At 37.9% G+C, this 23,281-nt stretch overlaps 1 protein-coding gene across 1 annotated transcript in view; it reads left to right on the top strand.

Moving 5' to 3' along the window:
* The first annotated feature begins 385 nt into the window (after window positions 1-385).
* Window positions 386-23,281, top strand: part of wdfy2 (WD repeat and FYVE domain containing 2) — a 23,675-nt gene continuing 779 nt past the window's right edge. The window contains exons 1-12 of the mRNA XM_039818130.1: window positions 386-697; window positions 4,097-4,164; window positions 5,698-5,771; window positions 6,435-6,489; window positions 10,622-10,772; window positions 12,454-12,566; window positions 13,583-13,709; window positions 16,155-16,260; window positions 17,188-17,289; window positions 20,401-20,531; window positions 20,639-20,747; window positions 21,046-23,281. The exon at window positions 21,046-23,281 is cut by the window's right edge and continues 779 nt beyond it. Of these exons, the coding sequence (XP_039674064.1) occupies window positions 561-697; window positions 4,097-4,164; window positions 5,698-5,771; window positions 6,435-6,489; window positions 10,622-10,772; window positions 12,454-12,566; window positions 13,583-13,709; window positions 16,155-16,260; window positions 17,188-17,289; window positions 20,401-20,531; window positions 20,639-20,747; window positions 21,046-21,075 (1,203 nt within the window). The 5' untranslated portion in view covers window positions 386-560 and the 3' untranslated portion in view covers window positions 21,076-23,281. The remainder of the gene's footprint in view (window positions 698-4,096; window positions 4,165-5,697; window positions 5,772-6,434; window positions 6,490-10,621; window positions 10,773-12,453; window positions 12,567-13,582; window positions 13,710-16,154; window positions 16,261-17,187; window positions 17,290-20,400; window positions 20,532-20,638; window positions 20,748-21,045) is intronic.

Genomic DNA, 23,281 nt, shown 5'->3' with positions numbered 1-23,281 from the left:
ACAAAATACATTGATAATATAACTCCTTAATAAAAAGTAGTCTACTCTATATTTGTAATAGCCTACACCACAAATGTTAATAAAGTCATTAACAACGGTGTCACAGGTTTCCCAGTCAGTCGTCTGCAATTCTAATTGTTTAAAAAAAAACATGGTGTTTTTTTCTGTAAAGCACTTGGTAACCTAAAAAAAGTGCCATATAAATAGTTTATTATTCTTATTTTTTGTATTACCACAAAACCTAATTTTGCATGCCTAAAGTTACACTTGACTAATCTGAAGCTTTTATTTTGAAAATACAACAAAATAAAGCAAAAGTTTGACAGGAAGTCTTATTTTGATATTATGTTTTACAGGAAATGCATGGTGTCTGACTGTAGGCGGGTGTGTGTGTTGTCAGCTGACTGGCAGCATCTCTGGCAGCCGTCACAACACTGTGCTGCTTGTTGACAGTTAGCTAGCAGCTACTAGCCAAGGCTTTACAGTCGGACCGGGGGGGGGTGGGGGGTTATGTTTCCCGGAGCCAGAACCGTAGACGGAGGTTAGGGCACCACCAACTCATGGCGGCCGAAATTCAACCCCAACCGCAGGCTCGGAAGCCATGTCTACTCAGCAAAATCGAAGCTTTCCAAGACGTTGTGAGCACGGCGGTCATCATTCCCAAGGAAGACGGCGTTATCAGCGTGTCCGAAGACAGGTAACGTTATGCTTTGAGCCGGGCGGCGGCTAGACTACAAATCCCAATTTATAACCATCACTGGCTCCCCCCCCAACAATGTCTCCGCTCATGTCGGTCATTGATTGAACTCCTGGCTTAATAATTTCATACAGAAAACAGTCCAGCTGTTTACAAAGAAAACATCCCCTAAAGTGTTAGATGAGCGCATTTCATGGTAGTCATCCACAGTAAATGTATGCTCTATGATTTTTTTTTTATTATTTATTTACCATTATCCAAGTAAACTTAACGTCAATAAAACATAAACTATCTGATTTACTGTTGGCTATGATCATTTTTAATAACGGCTAACCTGAGCTTGCTGGCTACCAAAAATGAACCGATTCAGAAGAAAAACATGAGCAGTTTGGGCATGTGTTATAACATGTGTTTCACATGTTATGGCACTAAAAGCTAGTAAAACATGGTTTTACCGTACAGAGTTTCTCAACCTTGGGGTTGGGGCCCTTAAAGAGGTCACTATAGTTGAAACAAGAGCACTTCATTTCTCCCCTCACTCTTCCAGTTTTACACTTGCCTGATGCTGTGTGTGTTGTACGTTGTGTGTTGTGTATTGTGTGTGTGTGTGTGTGAGTGTGTGTGTGTGTGTCCAGTGTATTGACATCTGCAAGTGCTTGAGGGTAGGTGTGATCCTTTACATGTTCAAAGGTTGTATGCCCTGTAAAGCCTGTGCAATCACAGTTACTGTTACCTCTTTACATCTAAGTTGTCTTTAATTACTTATATTTACTCATTTAGGAACAGAATCAGGTTGGTTGCCAGATTTCACATAGAAGGACTTTGTCTTGGTATTTTGATGCAGTCACAACCAGTGGGCAAGTTACTTCCAAAATGTAATACATTATTGATTACTAGTTACTGTCATTTGAGAGTAATTAGTTATATTACAATATTACTGTCTCAGAATTGTAATGCTTTACACTACTTTTACGTTACTTTTGAGTTACTTTTACTAAAATAAAAGCAGAAGTATGACTTGGCAGGTAGCTTGTGAATTTCACCACGGGATCAACAAAGTCTCATCTTTATCCACTATATACATCATAATGTATTCATATTATTTTGTATTATTAATCTGAATCTGCAAAGTAACTAAAGCTATAAAATAAATAGTTAAGTAAAACGTACAATAGCCTACTTGACTCTGAATTGTGGTGGACTAGAAGTAGCCTAATAAGTAGGATTAAATTAAAATACTCAATTAAAAGCACCTTACAATTGAATCGAAGTAGCCTACGGTATAGTTACTTTCCACCACTGATAAAATGTAATGATATTACGTGTAGCAAGACTAAACATTAATTCCCGACATGTTGTCAGTTGCTCGATCATATTGCTGTCGGCACTGACAGGACACAGATGTCCCTATATCGCAGTGGCGATTTTAGCCCCCTTTTAGGGGGGCTCAAGCCCTACTAAATTTCATTTCAGGCCCCCTAAAAATTATAATAATATTAATTAAAAAAAATGTTTTTTTGTGCTTCAAGTTAGAGTTTGCGAAGTTCTCTGTTAGTGACAGAGGGCAAACAGTTACAGGTTCAAAGAAACAGGTTTAATATCCTGTGTCGCTGTCGCTAATGCTATGCACCTGTAACCCAGTCAATGATAGTCCATAGAGGGACTTTCATAGTTTTTTCACATGTTCAATATTTGACATTTATTCTCTATTATAATAATAAATAAATATATTAATTGTTATCCAGTGAAATTACTGATTTAGCAGAGGGGGGGGTTAACACTTTTGCAAGGCACTGTATCCGTGTCAGATTCTCATTAGGTGCTGAGCCCCCTTAAAGGTCTGATCCTAGAATCGCCCCTGCTATATCGTCTCTGGTTCTGGCTCTAACCCACAGGAACAGTAACGGGACAGCTCGCTTCAACACAGCGTAAAAAACTCCTGAAAATAATGTCCATGTTGTAACTCGTGTTACTGAGATTGTAACGGGTATAATATTACTGAAATTTTATTAGTAATGCGTTATATTACTGCGTTACAGCAAAAAGGAAAAGATTACAGTAATTGCGTTACTTTTGTAGCACGTTACTTCCATCACTGGTCACAACAGTCACAATAAACATAGTACATAGTACAGATAAACATAGAAGAAACTATGCAATTTAAGATATGTGAAATATATCATATATACATTTCCTGGAACATTTCAGTATCCACTCGTAATAAAACATTTTTTATGGGTAAAATATGTCTTAAATATGAACTAACCATACAGAACTGACACTTTGCTGCAACACAAACAAATATATTTATTCACCTCTATTCACACACAGAATGAGGCATATTTTCAGTTGTGTATTTTTTGAGTTACTATATAGGCCAACTTTGATCTTGAGATATAGGCTAAGCATTCTGTAGCAAATAACAATAAACCCACTATTAATTACATTATCTTAATGCAGTGTAACTACTTCAGCATGTAAATAATGCACCTAAAATACAAACGTTCTCCGACATGCACTCTAACAATGCAGCCCTATTTCTGATACCATGGGGGGCAGAAATGTTGTGGTGGGGGGCCACCACGGTCAAATCAACATAGAGGAAACACTGTGGTATTACCTAGCGACTTACAAGCTGGGAAAAGAAGGCTGTGAAGCTTGGGGTGTCCAAACTGTTCATGCCAGAGGCCACATGGAGAACAAAGTGTAGTCCTGGCCCATGAGCCTTTTTTTAAGAGACTATTTTAATGATTGAGTTTAAACTTGAATCTGTACTAAGATGATCTTCTCACTATTAGATTTCACTGGGTGCTGCTGGTGGCAACTTTGGAGAGTATCATCACATTAGATTTTACTAAGCTTTAACTGCACATTCTCCTGTATAACTTTAGCAGAGAAAGCTTAAAAAAAGCTGGTTAAATACTTCCCCATTTTCACCGAAATGTTGAGATCGTTTTTCCGCAGGAGTTGGGAAGTGTACCGCATTGCCATCGCTAATCTGCTTGCCAAAAAGTCAAAAGCTTCATAACAAATTCTTTCATGTGTATACACTTGCAACACAAGCCCACCGTTTTTTTCTTGCAAGCTTTTGTTCAATGTGTTCAGATGACCAGTGAGAGAAACTAAAAAAGTGAGGTTTACCAACCACTCAGTGTTGCTAGTTTCAACCAAAAAATGGTCAATTTCAAATCTCTATCCCAAAACTATCCCACGACTACGCCAGTGTACATCTGAATGATAGATTATGAGTTCCGCTTTATAATGTTTGCTGTCTTGCCTTGTTACACACAGCACAAAGTGACCGAGAATGCAACACTTCAAGAGTTTAGCGTTACAACTCAGATGCAATAAGGGCTCTTGGTAATGCAGATGCTAAAACATTATGGTTTTACCCCACAGGACAATTCGGGTATGGCTAAAGAGAGACAGTGGCCAGTACTGGCCCAGTGTCTACCACACTATGTCAAGTAAGTATTCTTGCTCACTCTTTTTTTAACCCACAGTATCTTTCTTTCTTTCATTTATTAGGGAACAGTAAAGTTAAAAGTAACATTAAGTTACAATATAAACGGGCCTGACTCAGTTTAAAAACTGGTTTCCAGCAGGTTCCTGTTTTGCAGAAACCTAAAACATTGGACACAACTTACAGTACATAAGGACAGAAACATTTGTACAGGACATCTGTATGGACTAGACAGATACAGACAGCTAAAACAACAATACAGTTTCGGCACATGAGGACAAAAACATTGGTACAGGACATTAGCATGGGCTAGACAGATACAGACAACTGAAAACAACAATATAGGCTTGGTGCAAACAAGACTTGGACAATACATGAACAATCAGTGTGTGCAAGTGTAACTGTTGATATGTTTATATGTACATTTTACCTGTGTTATAATGTTTGATTTATGGCCTTTGTTTTAAGGCAATATCTTAAACAAAGGCATGACTGTGTTTGAGTAAGATGAATGATTGTTGTGTGTAATCCAATAAATCACGAGTATGTAACTTCAGTAACTAACTTTGTTCAGATAACATGTACTTCTTTAAGCAGGCCTGTTGTTCATTCCTGTTTTTGTTCGCTCTTCCTCTGTGTTTGCTTTCATTCTGTGTGAGTGTCTCTAGTCATCACCACGAACATAATGACTTACACAGACTCCACTGTGCGGTCCACAACGCAGAGTTATCATGCTCCTGAAATTGGATTCAGCATCTGAGCTCCTGTAGGATCATTCACTACAGGACTCTCTTCTCTCCTCTCTTCAGTACTGCAGTGCTGCATGTCTGTGACACTGTTTGTCCTCGTTTCCCTCCAGTTGTGCAACTGAAGGAAATTCCATGCTGCCATCAGCAGTATCTGTAGCTTACAACAGCAGTGCCAGAGGCTGCATATATTACACATTTTAGTTAAATAATATCAAAACTGAAATTGCACACAGTAATCACTACTTTCAGGATTTACGGATATAGCAATTACATTTTGTCCTTCAGTTTTTTTATAGGGTGAAAATCTTGACTGAAATTAACTTAATCTTGACTGAAATTAACTTAAATATGTATATTACATAGGTAGAAGGGATTAATTCTCTGAGTTTTTCATACATAAAGGCATCTTTGATTTGCTTCATCACACGTTTTTCATGTTTGTTGTGCTCTGTGAAAACTTTCAGATTAAGTGAAATTGCAGGGACTTTGGTCCTACGTTTTTTGTATCCCCCAAACCCCAGCTATCACATTCAGGAAATTGCAACAACACAACATCATCCAAAGTGGTTAAATGGTCTAAATTATGTACAGGATATTGATTTTGGGTCTATTTTCACCACATGAAATCAGACAAACAAGTTTTCGACAGAAATTAAGTTCTTTAGAGATTCTATCTTACACCAAACCTTCCAAAAACAGTCATGTTATTCAATATTCTGAGAAAAAAGGGTACATGCATACATACAGGCTGAATGTTCACTATTATTCTTGTTTCTCTGTGTCTCCAGCATCATGCTCCTGTATGTCCTTTAACCCAGAGACAAGGAGGCTGTCCTTGGGGATGGATACTGGAAGTATCTGTGTAAGACAAACCACCGAGCCTGCTTCGCCTACAAACACAAGCCTTTGGGCTTTCTTTTCTTTTCCTTACTCAACTGAAGACTGTTTGGCTTCCTTGCTGTTTCACTAGTAGTTTGGTTGTATGACACAGTACAGGCCAGTCTATTCTAAGATGCAGCATCTTTTTTACTGTCCAGTTTTTGTTTTGTTGTTTGAGAAGTTCATAGATGGAGGGCGTTGTTTGTTTTGGAACAAGTTGGCCGAACACAATGTCATGACAGTGACCTAACGGAACATTTTCTAGGAATTTTTATCTCACGCAACCGACAATTGTTTATTATTTTGTGTTGGCCTCAGAGGAAATCACAATGTCAGTCCAAGAGCGTCTTTTCACTCGCCTATGCACAGGGTTATTTATTTTACCTAGGAAATTTGCATTTACTTTTTTTTTAGATCGGTGGAAAGTATTTATCTGACTGCAAAAGGAAGGCCTACGCTTCAAATATAATCACATTTTTAGTGAAAAGTTTAAACTTTTTCAAATGTGTTTGCAATAATCAAGTACGTACATACTGAAATTTAAACCCAGTAACATAATTTGTTTGCCATTTATACATTCATTTGGAAACCTTAGTCATTGACCTTAGTCACTGTGAAACATTTATGTCCACTTCCTGTCTTTTAGGACTTCATCCTGTCAGAAGACTACAATAAGATGACCCCAGCAAGCACCTACCAGGGTGAGACAGGAAGTTGTGTGTGTGTGTGTGTGTGTGTGTGTGTGTGTGTGTGTGGAGGGGGTGTGGGTGGGTGGGTGTGCCACTCATGTCTGGAAGAGAACCAATAGATACCACTCCTGAAACAGTGGTAAAATATCTTAAAATTCAATTTTCCAAATATTTAAAGCTTAGTCTAATCAATTTGTTTTTAATGTTGTCACTTTACATCAGTTGGAGAGTTAGACATTCTTATTAAAAAAACACAAAGCCAACTTTTAGGGGCCTTTATACTCTGTCAAAAGTGCTTGTCATGTGGTGGAATTGCTTCAGAAACACTATGAATGCGTTCCAGCAGACTGTCTGAAAATCCCCATATATATATATATATATATATATATATATATATATATATATATATATATATATATATATATATATATATATATATATATATACTGTATCGCTTTTCCCCTTTCTCTCAATGCCGGCTTCACTCTTCCTTCGAGTGTGGCCGTTCGGATCAGGTAAAAACATTTCGGATTTACCACGTGGTCAGACCACACGCCTCAAGTATCAAGTTGTTAATATCGTGGCAGTTATTGGCTTGAAAGTACCCGATAAAGCACATATGTACAAGATTTGAAAATGTCTGACTTTGGTTACTTTCAGTGGTGGTACCAAAAAAAGAGACCGTGACAAATTGGGATTATCTCATAGAATAATTTAAAAGGTGCGATAAAAAATCTACTTATAGCACCTATAAGTTACCCCATTCAAACAAATAATAACCTCTCTTTTGCCCCCTTTTTAAAGGGAAAATAAAAAATCTGGAATTATATAATTTTCTTTATTCTTGGACACAAAAAGTCTTAAAAAGACAAATATCTAACTGTCTGATGTCTAATGTGCATCCATTTGTGTCATACCTTCATGTGTAACATCAAGCGTATCTTTAAAATATGTAACTGACCTGCTCCTTGGCCCTCATTACTCCCTTATTGCTTTGAAATCTTTTAATTTCTAGGAGCTGTCCCCCTGCTAAAATTCCACTATTCTCTAAAATCCGTGGACCAAATTATTTATCACAATGAATGCATTACTAGGCAGTTTCAGGACAATTCAGTGCTAATATCAGTCCCTCCAGAAAAATGCGATATTCATAATTCAATGCATAATCAGCCAAAGTCGGCATATTGATGCGGGGGCCGCATTTTTTCAAATACGCACTTTCTGCAAAAATTGTCGGTTTCCGCGCAAAATATGCAGGGCTTGCATGTTTTTATAATCCCTGCATTTTTGTTGAAAAAAAGTCACATATATCTTAGCAGAAAGTTGAAAAATTTTGCGTTTACTTCACACAAGAGTAGCCATTTTCCCCTGTTACCATGGGAACGTTATGAGGTGACGTAATTACGCAACGTGAACATCATCGAAAAACAGGTGTTGGGGGAATTGCTTTTTTTTCTCTTTTTTACGGTGGCCGGGAAGTGCAATGCAACATTACAAAGAATGAAACACTTTTACATTTTGGAAAACAAAATAACATTTTGGAAAACAAATTTACATTTTGGAAAACAAAATAACATTTTAGAAAACAAATTTACATTTTGGAAAACAAAATAACATTTTAGAAAACAAATTTACATTTTAGAAAACAAATTTACATTTTGGAAAACAAATTTACATTTTGGAAAACAAAATAACATTTTAGAAAACAAATTTACATTTTGGAAAACAAAATAACATTTTAGAAAACAAATTTACATTTTAGAAAACAAATTTACATTTTGGAAAACAAAATAACATTTTCGAAAACAAATTTACATTTTCGAAAACAAATTAACAAGATGCAAAACACTTTTACCAGTCCCGAAACAAATTTACAAATGACAGATTCTTCACGGAAAGGGAATGTACACACACCGGAAGTGATGAGGTTTTGTATACATGTCGCCTTGACTACGGCAGTTATGGATCGATGCGTCAATAGAGCCGCCATCTTGGAACAGGGGAGGCACTGCCTTATATACTGTCTATGGGCCGTCCTTAATGCATCACGCGTCAATGTAGGCAAAGGTCTAACGGAAATAAAATCACTATAAATCGTCAAAATCTCATGCGATGTTCTAGTTTTTTTAAACAAAAGACAAAGAGACTAATTAATGTGTTAATACAAAGAATATTTATTATAATCAGTTCACAGATATGAGTACAAACGGAAATTTCACCCTTCTGAACTAAGAGGTTCTGCTTCAAAGTGAAGTTTAAACAGACTGAAATGTCCAGGCTCACTCCCCCACTAATGATTCATTTATTTCTGCATGTATTTATTTATTTAACGCGACTTTAAGTCGTGGTTTCGTCGGTCCACAGTCCGAGTCCCGCCAGACTCCTCCCTTTAGGAAACCTGTGATTTAAACTTCAGCAGGCTGTGACAGTCCGCTCCGTTCAGTCCTGGATCTGATTCTCCCGGGCTTCCCTTCCCTCCAGCGGCCCAGCAATACGGCCTGGGTCTCCAGCTGCGCTGGTGTCGGTTTTTGGCTCCCAGGAATGGGCAGTGAGCTCCAGGTCCTGCAGCTGCAGACGGACTCAGCTGACCCCCTGCTGTAGCTCCGATCCGGCCGCTGCCTGTCGATACGTTCCCTGTGTTTTCCGTCAGGTCGCGGCCATATAAAAACTCCAAACACCGACCACGTAAAGTCACCATAAACTTCATTCACGCCATATCACTCACACCCACAACACAAATTGACGCGGCTCACCAACAACACCTCATCACTTCCGGTATGTGGTACATTCCCTTCCGTGAAGAATCTGTCATTTGTAAATTTGTTTCGGGACTGGTAAAAGTGTTTTGCATCTTGTTAATTTGTTTTCTAAAATGTAAATTTGTTTTCGAAAATGTAAATTTTGTTTTCTAAAATGTTATTTTGTTTTCCAAAATGTAAATTTGTTTTCTAAAATGTAAATTTGTTTTCGAAAATGTTATTTTGTTTTCCAAAATGTAAATTTGTTTTCTAAAATGTTATTTTGTTTTCCAAAATGTAAATTTGTTTTCTAAAATGTTATTTTGTTTTCCAAAATGTAAATTTGTTTTCCAAAATGTAAATTTGTTTTCTAAAATGTAAATTTGTTTTCTAAAATGTTATTTTGTTTTCCAAAATGTAAATTTGTTTTCTAAAATGTTATTTTGTTTTCCAAAATGTAAATTTGTTTTCCAAAATGTTATTTTGTTTTCCAAAATGTAAATTTGTTTTCCAAAATGTAAATTTGTTTTCCAAAATGTAAAAGTGTTTCATTCTTTGTAATGTTGCATTGCACTTCCCGGCCACCGTACTTTTTCATCAAACTGCAGTTTTTGCAAGTTCCCGCAATTTTTGCAAGTTCCCGCAATTTCATCACATAAAATTGAATAAATATCCCGCATATTCCATCGCATTTTTTAAGAAAATATGCCGCATAATCAAGGATTTTTGCCCGCAACAATCACAAAAAATCACAAAACATTTTTCTCGAAGGACTGTAATATAGTCTACTCTGCTATCTGTACTGAAGGCTTTGAAAAACCCTGCAGCCTGAGGAATGTTTGTTCTCTATCTGTTTTCATAATTCATTTCTTTCTTTTATAACTCACTCAGAAATAACTGGACCAGAGCACTACTGGTCGATCACACGTCTCCCCTACAGCCTTAACTACATTAGATGTGTTTTATTGTATGAATGCGCATACAAGCCTTGGAAAAATGGATTTTTAGATGAATGCAGAGTAATATTTATAGTTGACATTTCATGGTATGCAATTCTGTGATCTTATGTAAAGATGTGTATCACACGTCACTGTGTCACGTGTGACTGTGTACTGTGAAACCGTAGATATCTCTACACTAGTTTCAAGCAACTTTCTCTGCATTTGTTTTCAGATCATTCCTAAAAGAATCTGGTGGTGCTGGACTATTGTTCTTTACTATTGCACCCTGTTGCTGTTTCCATAATAGGGTGTAAAAAGTGCATTTCTGTTGATTATACACTGTTTTGAAATTTTTGACGCCACCCTATCCAATATTTCTGGGTATGCCCCTGCAATGTGATTTATGTAATTGGGAAAATAATCGTATATGTTTTATTTATTATGTATGTTTTTGTGTTCCTGCAGCCCATCAGGGCAGAGTGACCGTGGTCCTGTTTGTGTTGGAGATGGAGTGGCTTCTGAGCACCGGTCAGGACAAAAATTTCAACTGGCACTGCTCAGAAAGCGGCCAGCAGCTGGGGACGTATCGTACCGCCGCCTGTGTTTCAGGACTACAGTATCCTTTTAATGCCCTTTCTGCCCATCCTGGTCTGTTTGTTTACTTGATTTGTCTGCTACTCTGCCCTTAGAGGGCGCTCAATGAACTTGACCGCCAAGCTTCCTGCTAAATGGAGTGGACGTAACCAAGTGGAAAGTGACGAGCCGTCTTTGGTGCTCTGCACTGGGAAAAATCTCTGGCTTTTTGTTATGACAACACAGTCTATTTTAAGGCCACATAAACATAAGACAGGGCAATTGAGATTAGCTTCAAGTTAGTTCGTTCCTAACAACAGGCATCAGTCATGCTGTTGTCAAGGAAACGGTCGGAGTAGGTTTCAGTAATGGCCAGATGAAAGGCTGTGGAGTGCTCAGCAGCGAGGCTGATCCATACCAATGAGTCTGCTGTGAGGTCATCAGACTGCTGGTATGATGCTAGCCTCTACCTGCTAACCTGTTTAGTTAGCATGGCATTAAAACCAGCGGGAGAGGAGAGGCTGAGAAGTGACAGTTACATTTTCTGTTTGGAGTGACTTCAGATGGAATAATAAGGGCTGTTTCTGTACTGAGTGTAAAGTGTAATTGTGTAATTTTGTAACTGGCATGTGAAAATGTATGGCATGTTGAGTAGCTATGGTGTTTTAGACATCTACTTTAAGGTTGTTTTAGAAGCCCTTTGGTGACTGTAATTTAAGTGCTGCTGATCAAACAGTCATAGCTTAGCATAGAGCCATTGCAGGCAGGGCGCTCTCGACCTGGGGATAAATGGCATAACTACAGCAAGTTTGAATGAATCTCATTTCAACAGATGCTGAAAGCATCAAAATAACATTATTATTAACAACGTATAAGATAGAAGACATATTTAGACGAGTGATGCTCCTAAAGCAAACGGGTCTAGAAAATATGACTGAGCCTATCATGATCTCTGGTATTTGGAGATGTTTTTGTGTCTAAATTCTAAATGCAGCTTGAGGAAAGTTTTAACATGTCCTATGTGCACAGCAGTAAAAAAGTAAAAGGAAACCTGCAGCTCTTGCTGCATGTCCTTAATGATGTTATTTTAATGAAATGTTCAAAAAGTTTGACTTAATTTGCTCTTTTGTTTCTCAATTTTCCAAATATTGTTAAAGGTTGATTTGTTAGGGGAACCACTGATCTAGATCTTTAGATGTCTTTTCGCTTGCAAATCGCCTGTGCTCACTAGTAATGACACAGGATATCTCAGGTTTCCAGAGAGAGAAAGTAAATTGAAAGTTCCAGTAATTAGATTGCTATTATTTTGTTGTTTTTAAGGCAGAAGGATTTAGATTGGATGGAAATCTTATAGGTTATTCCTTGTGCAGTCATTGTTTTTCCCTCCTACAGTGCGGGCAGTGTTGTATTGATTTTGGTCTGTAGTGACTTAACCAGGTCAGAAGAGGACTGACTAAATGGCCAGCGAAAGAGCTAAGGGTCATCCACTTCGCTGCCAATCCAAATGGCTTTGATTCAAATCTTACATGTTGTAATTCACACACCGATAAAAGGATTTTGTTCACTCACTGTGCAGCTCAGTTGTTGTGTTGACATAGCAGTGAGATTTGGCTTTTTTTGGTCTGTGTTTATGGTCCAGTCACAGATAAAGATCCAAGATGAAGGCATGAATAGTTTTTCAGCAGGACACAGTTTCTTTTTCTTCGACCTTAATGTTATCCTAGGTTTGATGTGGAGACCAGACACGCCTTCGTAGGGGACCAGTCTGGTCAGGTGACCATCCTGAAGCTGGAGCAGGACAGCTGCAGCCTGGTCACCACCTTTAAGGGACACACTGGTACACACACACACACACACACAGACACACACTGTACACACTAGTGCTGAAAGAATTAATCAGATAGTCGACTGATTTGCTGATTCTTCCCATCTTTGTAAATTTAATATTTTGGGGTTTTGCACAGATTGATTCATAATGAAAGTCATTTTTTGTTGCAGCACACACATTGATGAAGCTTTGAATCCTTGCAGCCTCTGCCCAAACTACATTGCATGAGCTACAACATCGTTGAATAAAACTGTCATCGGTTTTTGCACAATATTTACTCAGATGTTGTACAGAAGATAACTGTAGAGATAAATAAACATGTTAATGAAACAATTAGAGTTTTCTGCAGCAATATCAGCCAGCAACAGCTTTTGTCAAGAGAGAAAAGGAATAAAGGAAGAGAAAAATTAAATCGTATGCTTTATTTTATATTTAGAGGAACCTCACACAAACCACCAAGGTTCGTACGGTAGCTGCATTAAGTTCACATAATACTTGATGCTAGATGGCCTCTGTCAACTTCTGTTGTCCTCAGGCAGGTTGCTGATTTATTCAGCCAGTTAAGAAGTGATATTAAGATCCCTGATGGTCCTGAATGATCAATAAAATCTTTTGCGCCTGTCACTGTGGAAACTGCTTCAAAAAAAGGCAGTGAAAAACGTCTTTCACAGTGTCTTAAATAGAATTCAAAGTATTTAGAAACCAGCTTGGTGATTGTGGTTAAAGAATAAAGAGACATCTGAATTAGTTTTAAGATGAGTTTAGGGCCATGAGGAACAAAGCTCTTGAATTTCGTGAAAGGATGTTTGTCATATTTAGGTATTCATTGACTGTCATTTGAAATATCAGAAAAGCAGAAAAAAAGAGATGGCATGCAAACAGGAGTCAGGCATGTTAACATGTGGTGAGACTTGAGGGCTCACCACATAAAATCAGTTAAGGAAGAAAACAAAAAAACTTGTGAGAACCAGTGCATGACACCCCTAAATTCCTACATTTATCACGTGTGTTGTACTTTGCTCCAGGTAATGTGACGGCGCTGTGCTGGGACCCGGTCCAGAGGGTGCTGTTCTCCGGCAGCTCAGACCACTCCATCATCATGTGGGATATCGGAGGGCGCAAAGGCACCGCCATCGAAATGCAAGGACACCAGTAAGAATCACAAACATCTACTTCTGAATGTGTCTCCTACTGTAGCAGTTATTCATCTGAATGAAACCAAAAACTGATAAGTTGTAATTATTAGCGTTTCTGTTTTGTGCTTCTCTGTTTTAGTATTTTTTTTGGTTTGTTTTTTACAGATTGTTATTGTCTTTTCTATGGCACTGTGGTACTCTACTATTTTTGTGTTTTATTGTGTTGAATGCTTACAGTTTTTCTCAGTCGCTTTGGTACATTTCTCAGATCACAATTGACACACTCAAAACTGCTTGTTCAACCTTCACATGATCTAGTCACTTGTGCACAATATAAAATCAATTTATCATTGTTTTGCTCAAATTACAATTGCTTTTGTACATGCATGCTCTTGATCATGTACAACTGTCTGCTGTTTTTTACATGATCAATTGCTCATGTCATGTTGCTCATAATATAATATACTGGATCTCTGTTGATTTGTCTTACCCCCCAAAACATCTAGGCATAAGTTCATTGAATATGTCTTTAAATGATTTAACTCATTGTCATAATCGGTCAAGCAAGTTTCCCATACAGTACGTTCCAATTGTTCTTACAGACTGTTGTTGTGAGTTTGTCCAGAATTGATTAATTGCTCTCAGGTGAATCTCTTCCATTAATGAAGGGGATTGTGTGACACATTAGATCAACCAATGATCAACCTCTATGTAAAATAGCTTGGAGGTGCACCTAATGAACCTTCAATTGGCAAGCATATCTAAACAGAAAACACATAGTTTTGTGTTATTCTTTCTGAATCACAATGACACTGTAATTTGTTGAAAAAATAAAAGCATAAACGTGAATCCTGTCCAATCCCTTGCAATCCTAATGTCACATAAAGAAATGTGACTTTGTACTGTTGAAATGTATGAATGTCATACAGAAAACGAGCAGCCTTGTGCATTTTTAATCATTGTCATCAAAAATGTAGCCATAGTGTACATCAGAAAATACCTAAAGAGTACAATTTTATATTGAGAACAGCTTTTTGACAAAACTAAGCATCTTCTTCGTGAACAATGACACAAGGACTTGACATCCTGACGGCACTGACATGTTCATCGACATAAAGTCAAAATTTACTTTTGAGGAATGGACTAGAGATTTGGACTAGTTACAGGCTATGCACGTCATCCATTGTGTGGTGCCGTTTGTAATAATTGTTTTGAGAAATCGACTTACTGGTTTGCAAATGTTAAGAATGATTCGAGAAATGTACCAAAGCGACTGAGAAAAACTGTAATATGAGGCAATATTAAAGTATAAATCAAGCAGACCATAGCCTCTTACAGACATGCACCTTGTTTCTTTTTTTGCCCAATTTTTTTTGTGTAATTCTACAAGTCTGTCTCATGTTTGAATAACCCCCAGAGTAACGTTGTGTAAAAGTTGCAAAGACAATCAACAAGCAACATTTCTGTAAAACTTCTAACACACCATATGTCTGATTTGAATGCTGTCAGTTTAACAGAAAGGCTACAACGGCACAAAATCAATCTCTTAATAAGTCAGACAGTGCACGTACATAAAATGTCAAGCTGTAAATTGGGACTCTGGTTTAATTCCTAATTTCTGGATATTCCTATTATCATGATTCATTCATGCAGGTGGCATGATGACTTACTGATCTTAAGAATCTAAACACAAAATGCATTTAATCTCTCCCTGTGCATATTTAACCTTTATGTTTGCATTTAATTTAGAGTTGAGGTCGATCATCAAAAAATGAACTATATTGATAATGGATTTATCGTTGGAAAAAAATGCCAAAAATGCCAATTTGGACTGTTGGTTTGACAAAACAGTCAAACCAACATCGTCATGTTCCAATCGTCAGATTGTCATCTTGGGCTTTAGGAAGTTGTGAGCGCAGTTTTCGCAATATTTATTTTTTTAGATCAAGTGATCAATCGATTAAATTAAAAAAAGAAGCCCTAATTGAATTCAAACCGTGTTGCCGTGTTAAAAGTATTAGAGAAATATTACAGGTGTGACTTAGTGAGATGGCCACCGTGACTTTTACGTTAACAATGAACAAGGTGCTGATTCAGACGTGAAACCTAGTGATGGTCAAATGAAGCTTCGCGAACCAGTGTCTTTTCTTTCTGAGCTCACTAGATGGCGCTCTCGGTTCAAAAAAGGGTTTGAAACACCCATTCATTTCACCTTTTTTTTTTAACTGAGAGCGCCATCTAGTGAGCTCAGAAAGTAAGGACACTGGTTCGCGAAGCTTCATTTGACCATCACTAGTGAAACCAACATTTAAAATTGATATCAGATTTACGTAACAAGGTGCATGTCTACAACCATCAATGTCTGAAAGAGCCCATCTCTCTGACTGTCTAAAAAAATACTAACCACTTCTGTTCATGGTAACATGCCAGGACACAAACCCCTCTGCTCCATACTTTACAGTGACAAGGTTCAGGGCTTGTGCTACGCCTCACACACTCGTCAGCTTATCTCCTGCAGCTCAGATGGAGGCATCGTCATCTGGAACATGGATGTTACACGACAAGAGGTGAGAGAAAGAAGAGGAGGCAGCAGACTGATGGAGTGTGACATCCACCCAACACACAAACACACATTCACACTTAATCTGTGAACTGTGACACGTGAAAAAAAAACTGGAGGAATGTGTCATGTGTGTGCTGTTTTCATGCCTGTTTGCACATGTGCACATACTGTACTGTTATACAGATCAGTGTGTTATATAAAAATGCAGATGTGTTTGCTCTACCTCCTACTCTAGATTAAAATTATTTTCGGAGATCCAATGAAAAGTCACCAGATTAGCAGAATATTCTTTGATTTTCTCTCTTACAAACAAACACATACAGTCTAGCTTCAGCCTTACATCCTCTCCTCTCCCTCTGTGCTCTGCTGTTCTCCACACAGTTAAGCCTTATTGCTTCTTTATTAACAAAGAGTCACTCAGTGTCATTCTGTTGTGCCTCAGTCTCTGTTGTTTGGCCCAAATTCGCAGGAGACACAGAAGTACTAGGCGGATTAATAATCTCTTGTTTATCAAGAAATTGTTCTATCACGTAACTTTCCCAATAACTTCAATTTTAGATTTCATACTCCTGTTTTTGTAGGAATTACACAAATACGATTCATTGTATAAATAAGACCGCTAAACTCGGCTAGCCACATCCTGGCTCCTTAAAAATAAACACATGATGGACATGGGATTTCCATCTCCCTCTCAAAAAAGGCATATCTCCCAAAATGTTAAAGTATTCCTTTCACTTTTAAAAAAAAAAGTCAGATAAACTTCTGTACCATACTATAGTTTGTTTTATTTTTTTTATCAAATTTCTTTCTTTTTTTTAATTTTCTTTTTTCACTTTTTTTTATTTTTTAAGTTGTGCTTTAAATATATTTTTCTTTATATTGGAAGTCTTAATTTGATGCAGTACTTAATTTTAAAACTGTGTTTACACAGACCCCAGAGTGGTTGGACAGTGACTCCTGTCAGAAGTGCGAGCAGCCTTTCTTCTGGAACTTCAAACAGATGTGGGACAGCAAGAAGATCGGCCTGCGACAGGTACTGTACAAACCCATTCCTAATGTTCTTGTATTCCTTTCACTATATTAAAGGTTCCATAATTATAAATCATCAGACACAAAAACTAACTAGCTCCACCAAACCCTGAATTTATCCCAAACAACGTTCCAGTAAAAGAACATACACAACTCTTCCTACAATAATGGTCAGCAGACGTCATGTGGCTGTTATACTGTCTCAATCTCAGGAACAGATAAAGGATCTTTAAGGCCGATACCGATACAAATATTTGATGATTTAAAAACCCGACATTCCGATATATCGGCCGATATATATATATATATTTTTTTTTAAATCCAGAAATGCTTAACAAAACATAAACAAATTAGTTATATGTAGTTATTTATGAGTCCTCACTAAAATAATATGATAATGCAGTGTAAAAATAATAGTTTGTTTTATTGTCTCAATAGAACAGAGGAACATCAAAATATATTAAAGTAAAATATTTTATAAAATAAAATGTATAAAAATACAAACTTAAGATATGAAACTTAAAGTCCTTTGAACAAAAAGACAATAACAACAAAAACAAAAAAGCGCCCTCTGGTGGACAAACTATGCAACAGCAACACTCATAACATGGTTGAAGGGGGTTTCGTGCGTTTTTATTTTATTTTTTTAATATTCAATTTTCAATATATATATATTGAATATTCAATTCATTTTTTTTTTCATTAACATTTTTTTATTTATTTTGGTAATGCAACACCATACACATATCAGTGTTTCCTCTATGTTGATTGGCAAGTGGCGGTCCGCCACGGTTAGATTTCTCCCGCCACGGTATCAGAAATATATATACAAAAAGCCATCTATCAGCAGTGATTGTAAAGAGCGCGTCAATGAGTGGGCACACGTGCCACTCGGAGAAAAAAGAGACAGGCTGTCCGGAGGACCCGGTTGAGATGGCATGTGTGCATTCTTGACAACTGTAAGTCGTATAACTTATATTGTCAGTTAATTTAAGCCTGTATTAGTCTATAGTTCTCGCACATTTTAGTTTCACCTTCACCTGCTAGCTAAATTGCACGTGACTGTTGATTCAATACAACGCCCTTGATATCATATCATGGCATAGTAGCCTAAACCGTGATTATTTCATACATTCATGAAACATTTTGGGGGAAATTCATTCAACATAATTCACAGCCAAATAACAATTAAAAGTATGCTATTTGAACATTTATAACCTAACCTAACCTGGCAGGCACTGCCTCCGATTTGGTGTCTGCTGCGGTGCGCAGCGCAGCTCGGACCGTGCGCCGCTGCCCTTTTTTTCCTCCATAAACTCCGCTCTCAGCTGTGTGCAATGATTCCAGCCAGTTGTAGCATGTATAAAGTTATATGAACACGTAGACAGCTACCGCTTACTGTAATTGCGCCTTTTCACACAGCGGCGATCGCCCGGTGCTTTTCTTCTGATTCAGAACCATCCACGCCGTAGCCTACGTTACCGACTCTGGCTTTGCCTTCGGCCCATCGGTGATGCATTGCCCACACTTGTTACTCGAGACCGCTAGTTACGTTTCTCTGACAGAGACTATGATTATTACTAAGCAACCAAGATGCATCTTCAACCACCAAAAGATTAAAAACAAAACCGCGAAAACCCGAGCGGTCAATATGACAGTGTATGGCCAAAATAGGTAATTGTGGTTGTGTAATGGACAGACCTGCCCCCACTGCTAAAAAAAAATCCTAGAGGAAACACTGCATATATACATGGTACAAATGTAATATCTCACATTTGCAAATACAAACAATAGAAAATAACACAATGGGATGAAACAAATAAAAATAAAAGGCAGCCAAAAAAAGAGGAACCCGCGCAGCATCCTCATACCCATTACATACACACTGTTACCCACAGATATTTAAACACACATATGTGTGCCTACACATCCATAATCATCCTCTATCCACAAATGCCCCACTTCCCCTCTAAAAGTCAGTGGTAATACTATGTTGAAAAGACATCCATGCTTGTCTGTTTTTGCTTGGAACATTCTGCACCCTTTCGATTAGAAGTTCAAAGGCCGCTATTTCTGTCATAAGTTCAAGCCAGTCCGTAATGTCTGGTCTATTTGGACTCTTCCAGTTACGCAATTATCAGAATCATTTGTCATTTGTTATTATAAATGGTTCTGAATGAATATTAAAAAAAAAAAAAAAATACAGATAGTTTGGAAAATGCCTAATATCGGCCAATAATATCAGCCTGCCGATATATCGGTCGGGCTCTAGTGTGTGGTTGTGTGGGATCCAGAGTTCATGGATACAGTATAATATAATAAATTAAAAAACAATTGCCTGCACAGCAAACTTCAGGGACATTCTGTAGCAAGAACCAAACACAACACACTTGGTGTTTCTGGAGATGAAGTCTGTGTTTCGCTTTCAATTCTTGAGAACACACAAAAAGCTAAATAAAACTGAGAATTGGACCAATAAAGCCGCATTGCAAGCAGTACACAACCATGCACAGTAGATTGTAATACTTTGAAAACAGAGGAGGTTGAGACCATCGTTCTATTGCTAAGTGAGTTGAAAATATGGAAACAAATGTGATCATAAAACACAAGTAAACGACAATATCATAAGGTCACACAGACGTGTTTAAACTAGTCCAGTGTTGGTGCGGTGCCACTTGACTTGACAAAATCTAAAATGTCTTGTGACTTTACAGACTTTTGGTTTTGACTTGGAATGAATTGATAGCCCAAAAATAAAAAAATGTCAATCAGTTTGAATTATGTTTTTATATTTTTTATTTGCTCTCACGATTGCTTACCACTGCCAGGGTTGCAACTAATATAATAATAGGATAAAGCAACGGCAGTTTATGGAAAACAAGCGTAATTATGGTCAGATCTTGTGCCTGACTGATGGGGAAGTGATATTGATAAGTGTTGTGTTATACGCATTTACAGCGTCGGCTATTTTTTTGCCAGCTTTCCTTCCTGTTTTAGGAAACAGCGACTGGAGTGCGATAATTAGGCTACTACTAACCCTTTTTCTAACTCTTGGTAAGAATTGAGACTGTTGATAATCCAAGCTGACGTGTTGAAGTCCTCCTGTGTTCTTTAGCACCACTGCAGGAAGTGTGGCCAGGCAGTGTGTGGCAAATGTTCGTCCAAACGCTCCACCATCCCCCTCATGGGCTTCGAGTTCGAGGTGCGTGTGTGTGACAGCTGCCACGAGTCCATCACTGACGAGGAGTGAGTAACAATCATCCTCTGTTGTTGTCATATACTGAACCTTTGTGCTCTCTGCGTTCTGAGTGCTCACGCAGTAAAGTAATTGGCGTTCCTTTTGTGTCTTCTAGTCGAGCGCCCACAGCCACCTTCCACGACAGCAAGCACTGCATTGTTTACATGCACTATGAGCCCACCACTGGGAATCTGCTCACCTCTGGCACCGACAAGGTTATCAAGGTCTGGATGGGAACAAACAGTATATGTTGTATTCATGAGTCTCAGTTTAGACATGCAAGCACACAGTAACATTTTGTGAAAACTCATCATTAATATTACATTTAATATGGCATTATGAGTGTCAGATCCAGAAACTTGCATATGAAACAAACCATATTCCAGAAATCTGCTTCCATATTTACAGACGTAGATCATATGGATTAATTTCTCATTAGAAATAGTCAGCATCAATTTCCCTTTAAAAACTAGTTCAAACTGGCAACCATGACAACTGATTATGTCTCATGCTTATCTGCAGCTATGGGACATGACTCCTGTGGTGTCCTGAGACCTGTGGGCGACCAGCGGTCGGCAGGAAACTCCGTTCACCTCTGTTTGCCGGTCGCGCTTGAAAGAGAAAGAGAGAAGCATATCCAACAATATCGATGTCATCGGGATAATATTTAACAGTTATTCAACAACAAGCAGTGGCTGTTTCGTGTTCACAGTGAGGACACTGCAGGCCGGTGAAGCCTGGGAACAGGACAGGCCTTGGTTGACACAAGGTTACAGACGGTTGTGGGTGTTTGTTTGTGTGAAGGGTGCTGTTTGGTGGGGGATCTCTCTGTGTGTATGTGTGGGAGTGTCTGTGTTGTATAAGATTGTGTTGGTAGGGTGGAAGAATTTGACTTTATAAGTAATTGACACACTTTATTTACTTAATTTTCATGCATTCCTGAAGCTTTTCAGACTGGAAATTCCCGAAACAGTAAGTGAAATATTTCTGCACTGTCAGTGGATACCGTGATACCCACACTTTATATTTTGTAGATGTGAAGCACGTTATGGAACTGGACTAACTCACTCACAAACTCAAACTCACTCATTCACGTGTAGCAGGCTGTAGTTTTGCCACATGAGGAAGCTGTTTGATCAGTTCTACACCTGCCAACCTGCACCACCTACAGGAAAAGAAAGTAACAGCAGCCGCAGTTTAGACTTGAGCTGCATTTTTTTGTATTCTTTATCCCTTGAAGAGCACTTGTCAACTGCTGTTTATGGTCAAGAATTAATTTAAACTCATCGAATGTAGTTAGGACCCCCTCTTTCTGCCTGCAAAGTAATATATATATATATATATATATATATATATATATATAAACTACATTTGTTGCCTGCAGGTGTCAACACTGTTGAAGCTGTTGCAGGTCTTGCCTGTAGATGGTGCTGATGAGCATATTTAGTCTATCTGCAGCTCTTAATTTTCTTGCTAATGGTTGGTTGGCACAGGTTGGACTGAAACCACATCTCTGCAACTGTAAACCATCAGCTGATCCTGGTTTGAGGTGCTTCACATCACCTACACTGTGTGTTCTTGTTATCATGTTAAGAGGCAAAGAAATCACGCAATCCCACACGTCAAACTTATATCAGTAACATTTGATTGGGCACAGTTTCAGCTCCAGCCCATGTGACACTGAGGAAACTATTCATTTAAGTTCCTTAAATAAGTCCATTACTTGAGTGTCTGTGTAGGCTTCTGCACCTCATATCAACCACTAGAGAAGAGGACCTTCGAGACATTAGAAGCATTTTTAATCAACACCTATCCTGTTCATCTAAATTTATATCAGAGGGGGGTGGAAGGCCCCAAATGTATGGAGCATGTCATTTTGAAATTGTAATTTACTTTCTACTGTACTCACAGTGGGCCAGGTGTGTACACATGGAGGCCTCTAAACTGCATGTTATCTGAATATCCATTCTGTTTTTTTCCAGTGTTTGGCTGAACAACCAAATGTTCTCTCTCCTAGTAGCTACTGTTGATGCACCCAGTCCACTGAGTGTTCCAAAAAAAAATGGATATCAAGCAAACCTCTTAACCTTACAAAGTTGGTCCTGCAGCAAAACATTGTTCAGACCCACAGAACTTTATTTGAATTCTAGTAGAGACTCAAAATATGTCAGGCTAAAATTTGGGGAAAGGTGGACATGAAGTCTTACAGTATACAGCTTCCATATCCTGATATGGAATATATCTGATACTGTCAACCTCTGTGGGGAAAAGTTTTCTTATCACTCAAAGAAAATGTAAGTGGAAAATCAAAAGTTTAAGAGGTTAGACCATTACAGAGGACATTGATTTTTAGTGAAGACCTTTGTCACGATGCTATAATAAAACAGTGTTTGGATTTAGGCAAACACTGGTTTAGTAATCTGTAAATTAAACAATCAGACTGCTTGCTGATCCTTGTACGTTCTCTACTGTCGGCTGTTTTATGAGATTATTTATTATTCAAGTCTTAATGTTTCTGACATGCAAACACACATAGCATTAAGCTAATCAGTGGCAGCATGCACATACATGTGTCAGGACTAAAAGGAAATAATGAACATTTGATATTTTTGTCATTGTTACTGTCACAATACTGTATACTGACTTGTGATATGTCAAAGCACTGGAATCAAGAAACAAAGATGTGTCACAAATCGCTGCTGTGAAGAGAAAATATGTTTGTTTTTAATGATTATTAAGTTTGTGCTTTAATGATCAG

This window comes from Perca fluviatilis, chromosome 12, assembly GCF_010015445.1.
Source record: "Perca fluviatilis chromosome 12, GENO_Pfluv_1.0, whole genome shotgun sequence".
In the NCBI taxonomy this organism is placed as follows: Eukaryota; Metazoa; Chordata; class Actinopteri; order Perciformes; family Percidae; genus Perca; species Perca fluviatilis.
Note: the sequence above shows the minus strand (reverse complement) of the source record. Positions and strands in the feature narration are given on the sequence as shown.